Raw genomic sequence first — 6,000 nt, forward strand, 5'->3', positions numbered from 1 at the left:
CTTACAACATAACATCCGTGTCCGCTTTATAAAAAAAAATCACCATAGGCCAAAGAAGAATCTGATCCAGGCTGTAATAAACCACCCCAACCACCAAAATAACCTTTTCATTTATTGTGACGAAACAAATACAAGTGGAGACGGCCTCAAAAACTCTCCTTTCGCTGCGTTTAAGACAACAACAAAAAACAGGACGCAAACCCTTCTGGGTGAAAGTCATGTCCTGTCCTTACTTCCTGCTTTGCTCCTGTCATAACTACTGTGGCCACTAGAGGGTGCCGCCCCGATCAACTTAATATGACTCGTTATTGCTGCTTAAACAAACGAATTATGTGGCCGTTTTTCGGGGGAGGACAGTCTCGATAAGCGTCTGCTGTAATGGAATCCCTACAGTATCGAAGGAAAGGTTCAGTAAGTACATTTATACAGCAAATAGAAACAAACTGGACCCAACGGCTGCTTGAAAGGTCAGAAAACTAACATCTGCTTTAGAAGATGGTCAGCATGTATATGAAGTTATTATGCAATTTCTACTTAATGAGCTAAAACTGCAGATAATGTCCTTCAACACCTGCCAAATCTGCTGTACTGGTAACTTTGGCAGGTAGTCAATCATCATTAAGAGAGCCTTGTCTTTTCCAAAAAAAAAAAAAAACAGTTGGCAGGCAAAAGAGAGGATTCTGGGATGAAAATATGGGATGCAACAGCTTTGTGCATGCCAACAAACATTACAAGTGTGCAGCGTTTCCCACAGTATGTGTTCACAGCAGGCAGGAAAAACCCGTGAAAGAGCATTTAAACTCTGAAAAAGACACTGAAATGTCAGCAGTGAATTCCAGACGCATGAATTGCTGAAGCTGTGTCAGCAGCTCTGTTACAGACTGATGAGTAAAAACCACTTGTGATTGTTTCGCTGGGCTGCCATCTGATGATATAAAACAATAATTACAATGAAAAAAATTTCGAGCTGTAGTCAGGGAAAAACCTTGAAGACTGGGCAATATCTGATTCTTAATAAAACAACAAATTGGTTTTGTATATCAGTCAAATGTGACCACATAAATACTGGGGGAAAACTTCCATTGTAAGCTATTTCAGACCAGTCTAAGCGTGCACAGTGACCTTTTATTTCATGTTGTCTGCATAGAGGTGTAACAGGAGGCTGACAGGAGGACACTGAGGAAGAGGCTGCTTTACTTAATTTCACCTGAAAACCATCTGGATATTTTTTTAGAAGAAGCAGAGACTGATTTTCACCTGGATTTTTATGTCTACATGCATTGGCCAGTTTCTTTGTTTTCTGCTGCAAGAAAACTTGCGGTTCACTGCAATTTACAGTAAGTGAGGTCCTGTTGTGATGAGAACCAATCTGCCGCAGATACCGCAGTGCATTATGGGTAGGATGTGAGTGGGTCACACCTTTAACGCAGAACAATCCAGAACAATATCAGCCTCATCTGTTCTCTGCCTCTATTTTCCAAACAATTATTTTAGTGATTTTTCAGCACAAAAAGGAACTATAGTGACATCCATTCATCAGCGTCTGGTTTTAAAGCAGCAGGCTGCAGCCTGGCGTGCCCTTTGGTATTAAACAGCTGACTCAGACTGAACGCAACACTAAACAGAATCATCTTGACCTTTCCCCAACCTCTCTCATCACCACCAATTACTTAGCTGAACCAAGGTTCGACCAGTCAGGCTCGTAAATATCGGAGAGGATAGAACGACACAATGCAATTTTGCTAAATACAACATCACATAAAATCTCACATTCATTATTAATTTCACTTGTTTTCAAAGAAACTGCATAATAGAATACAATACACATTTTCTATAGCCTCAGTCTGCCACTTAAAAAAAAAAAAAAGAACAATTCCAGTGCTGCTTCCATGGTATCAGAATGTTGGATTATCCATTTGGCATCAGGGGGGAGGGGCAATCATATTTCAGGGGGGGGCAGTGCCACCTTTCTAGCCCCCCGCCCATGGCCTGAAGGCCAACAGCAACAGAAGCTGCTTTAAGAAAAGTGTAGAAGCATCTGGAACATCTTCTGCTGAAACCCACTGCTGAGATGATTTAGGGTCAGCAGCTCTCATTCATGTGCCAGGGAATTCTGTAAGAGGCTACGCGAGGCCTTTTCATTTCAGATCTAATTCACAGCTGAAATCAAAGAGCCGAGCGGAACTTAGAATGCATTCATGCAGATAAAACATGTTACTGCAGGGTTTCCAGCCTGCTGTACAGCTGCAGTGTACAGAGAAGCCTCTATCCAGTTCATTGGAACCAGGATTTTTAGAAAAACTGTCCCATGCAAACTCCAACCACCTGCAGGAATATCACCCGACTTGGAGCCACTGAATTCATTAAATCAACAATCAGTTTCAGATTGTATACATCTATTATTGCAGATCATACATTAGGGAAACCAAATAGCAGTTGTTTGCCCCATTATGGGTTAATGTGGCCCTGCCCTTGCTGTCGTACAAATCAATACACAATATTTTGGATTGAAACACTGGATTGAATACATTTTCTATAAAGAAGACGTATAACTGTTGAGTTTAATCAAACATTTGTGCTGTTTGGAGCAGTAGGATCTTATATTGTATATGTTGCCTACCTCATACAAGGAAGTTGTCAAACTAAAATCCAAACCTACGGTAAGTGTGTTTCATGCCATTTTTTGTATTATATTTGTATCTATATGAGCACCAAAACAATGAGTCTTTTTCTCTCAATTCCTTATTTTACTTACTCGTTTTGTTGTCTGTATTAAAACTCCTAAATCTCCTGTTTTCTTCTGTATCTTTGCTATAAATTAGATTTTTGCGAAGAAAGTAACCAATAATAATAAGTTGCATATGCAGATATACAGTTTCAGCAGCATCGGATCTGAGAACAATGTCTTCACATTATTGCAGATAATTGCTTATGTGACTTCCCAAGCGGGAAATAAAAAATAAAATAAAACACACACACACACACACACACAAAAACTACAACCAATGGCTCTGCAATTAGCGCTGAAACTCCCCCAAGAGATCCGCACAGCAGTCCCAGAGACACAAACGCCGCGATGACAGACAGAAACACACACACACACACACACACACACACACACACACACACACACACACACACACACACACACACACACACACACACACACAGGGGTGTGGGTGGAAATAGGACCCAGGGCCCAGTACCCAATGCCTTTTCCACACACACACACACACACGTCCGGCGCACTTTATAGCGCAGACAGATGAAGAAGAAAAACACACGAGCTGTAGACCTAGCTGATAAAACCAAAATACAGCAGAGTAATACTCCAGCTACTTATTATTTTTACTCCAGCAGAGTAATAGTACAGCTACTTATTAGTTTTACTCCAGCAGAGTAATAGTACAGCTACTTATTATTTTTACTCCAGCAGAGTAATAGTACAGCTACTTATTATTTTTACTCCAGCAGAGTAATAGTACAGCTACTTATTATTTTTAGCCCAGCAGAGTAATAGTACAGCTACTTATTATTTTTAGCCCAGCAGAGTAATAGTACAGCTACTTATTATTTTTAGCAGAGTAATAGTACAGCTACTTATTATTTTTAGCAGAGTAATAGTACAGCTACTTATTATTTTTAGCCCAGCAGAGTAATAGTACAGCTACTTATTATTTTTAGCAGAGTAATAGTACAGCTACTTATTATTTTTAGCAGAGTAATAGTACAGCTACTTATTATTTTTAGCAGAGTAATAGTACAGCTACTTATTATTTTTAGCCCAGCAGAGTAATAGTACAGCTACTTATTATTTTTAGCAGAGTAATAGTACAGCTACTTATTGTTTTTACTCCAGCAGAGTAATAGTACAGCTACTTATTATTTTTAGCAGAGTAATAGTACAGCTACTTATTATTTTTAGCCCAGCAGAGTAATAGTACAGCTACTTATTATTTTTAGCAGAGTAATAGTACAGCTACTTATTGTTTTTACTCCAGCAGAGTAATAGTACAGCTACTTATTATTTTTAGCAGAGTAATAGTACAGCTACTTATTATTTTTAGCCCAGCAGAGTAATAGTACAGCTACTTATTTATTTTAGCAGAGTAATAGTACAGCTACTTATTGTTTTTACTCAGCAGTAATAGTACAGCTACTTATTTTTTAGTAGTAATAGTTACAGCTACTTATTATTTTTAGCAGAGTAATAGTACAGCTACTTATTATTTTTAGCCCAGCAGAGTAATAGTACAGCTACTTATTATTTTTAGCAGAGTAATAGTACAGCTACTTATTATTTTTAGCCCAGCAGAGTAATAGTACAGCTACTTATTATTTTTAGCAGAGTAATAGTACAGCTACTTATTATTTTTAGCAGAGTAATAGTACAGCTACTTATTATTTTTAGCCCAGCAGAGTAATAGTACAGCTACTTATTGTTTTTAGCAGAGTAATAGTACAGCTACTTATTATTTTTAGCCCAGCAGAGTAATAGTACAGCTACTTATTGTTTTTAGCAGAGTAATAGTACAGCTACTTATTATTTTTAGCAGAGTAATAGTACAGCTACTTATTATTTTTAGCCCAGCAGAGTAATAGTACAGCTACTTATTATTTTTAGCAGAGTAATAGTACAGCTACTTATTATTTTTAGCCCAGCAGAGTAATAGTACAGCTACTTATTGTTTTTAGCCCAGCAGAGTAATAGTACAGCTACTTATTATTTTTAGCCCAGCAGAGTAATAGTACAGCTACTTATTATTTTTAGCAGAGTAATAGTACAGCTACTTATTATTTTTAGCCCAGCAGAGTAATAGTACAGCTACTTATTATTTTTAGCCCAGCAGATCGCTTCTTTCTACTTTACTTTGTTCCCATAAACAAAACGCAGCTCAGTTACATAATGACACATGAAGGGTTAATCATTTCAAACGACTCCCTCCTCGTGGAGACACCTTACTAATAATAATACTAATAATAATACTAATAATAATAGGGAGAGGCGGTGCAATCAGAAGCTGAGCAGCTGTCTATGTTTCCTCATACAAAAGGGCGAGTTAGTGACTGGAAATCAACTTTTAATCTTCAGTTAAGAACGCAGCAGCGCTCGCATCATTTGGAGACATAAACTAATCTCTTAAAGCCAAACTCAGAGCGATGGAGAATGGGGAATTAAACGGTGCGTAAACCGACTCCCAGTGAACATCGTGTCGATATGAACAAGAATTCAATTTTTCCTCAGACGGGAATACACGTTGCTCCCAGTTGAAATAGTCCCTTGCAGCCTATGTAACTTGGACCAGTCTAACGTTACTTATTATGACGTATAGAACCATAACCACTCGTGGAGCTTTAGAGACGGGGGAAACTCCATCACTGCAGAGTGAATGCGGGTTTAAAGGGAGACAGTGGGGCTTTATCCTCCACCAAACCTCCGCGGATGCACTGGTATAGAAACCCACTGTATTCCACTGAGTCCGGGTCGGAGCCACCTGGTGAAACCAAACCCAAAACAAGCCTCGCTCCTGCGCGCGGACTCACCACTTGAACGCCGGACGATGTTCTCCAGAAAAGTGTTCTGCGGTGCCACAAGCCCTCTCTTTCCCCCGGGCATCCTGCTGCGGGCGGAGCTGGTGTCGGTCAGGGTGTGTGACGGTGTGTCTGCTGCTCGGAGCTCGGTACTGACGCTGGCTCTCAGTCGGACCGATGGAGAAGCTCATTGTAACCGTGCGCTCTGGCTGCTCGGGGCGCACTGAGGCACGGCGGCGGCGCTGCATCCCGCTGCCTGACCGGAGCGCCAGGACGCATGCGTGACGGCTGCTGTGGGCTCGGTGCTCAAAAATAATGGCACGATGTGTTTCATTTTGTGTAATGAATCATGTGTGTAATGATGCCAGAAACAAAACATGACATTTTTTTGTACATTTTTTTTATTTAAGTCAAAATTATTAATAGACATAAGTCGATCAGAGTCTTTAAATATAGGGTGAATTAAGG

The 6,000-nt window shown here is 39.8% G+C and overlaps 1 protein-coding gene across 1 annotated transcript in view; it reads right to left on the minus strand.

The window, feature by feature from the left end:
• Positions 1 to 5,749, minus strand: part of kcnh5b (potassium voltage-gated channel, subfamily H (eag-related), member 5b) — a 265,385-nt gene extending 259,636 nt beyond the window's left edge. Inside the window, exon 1 of the mRNA XM_039786509.1 lies at positions 5,545 to 5,749. Coding sequence (XP_039642443.1) covers positions 5,545 to 5,617 — 73 coding nt within the window. The 5' untranslated portion in view covers positions 5,618 to 5,749. The remainder of the gene's footprint in view (positions 1 to 5,544) is intronic.
• Positions 5,750 to 6,000: the final 251 nt, after the last annotated feature.

Source organism: Perca fluviatilis, chromosome 20, assembly GCF_010015445.1.
Source record: "Perca fluviatilis chromosome 20, GENO_Pfluv_1.0, whole genome shotgun sequence".
Taxonomy (NCBI): Eukaryota; Metazoa; Chordata; class Actinopteri; order Perciformes; family Percidae; genus Perca; species Perca fluviatilis.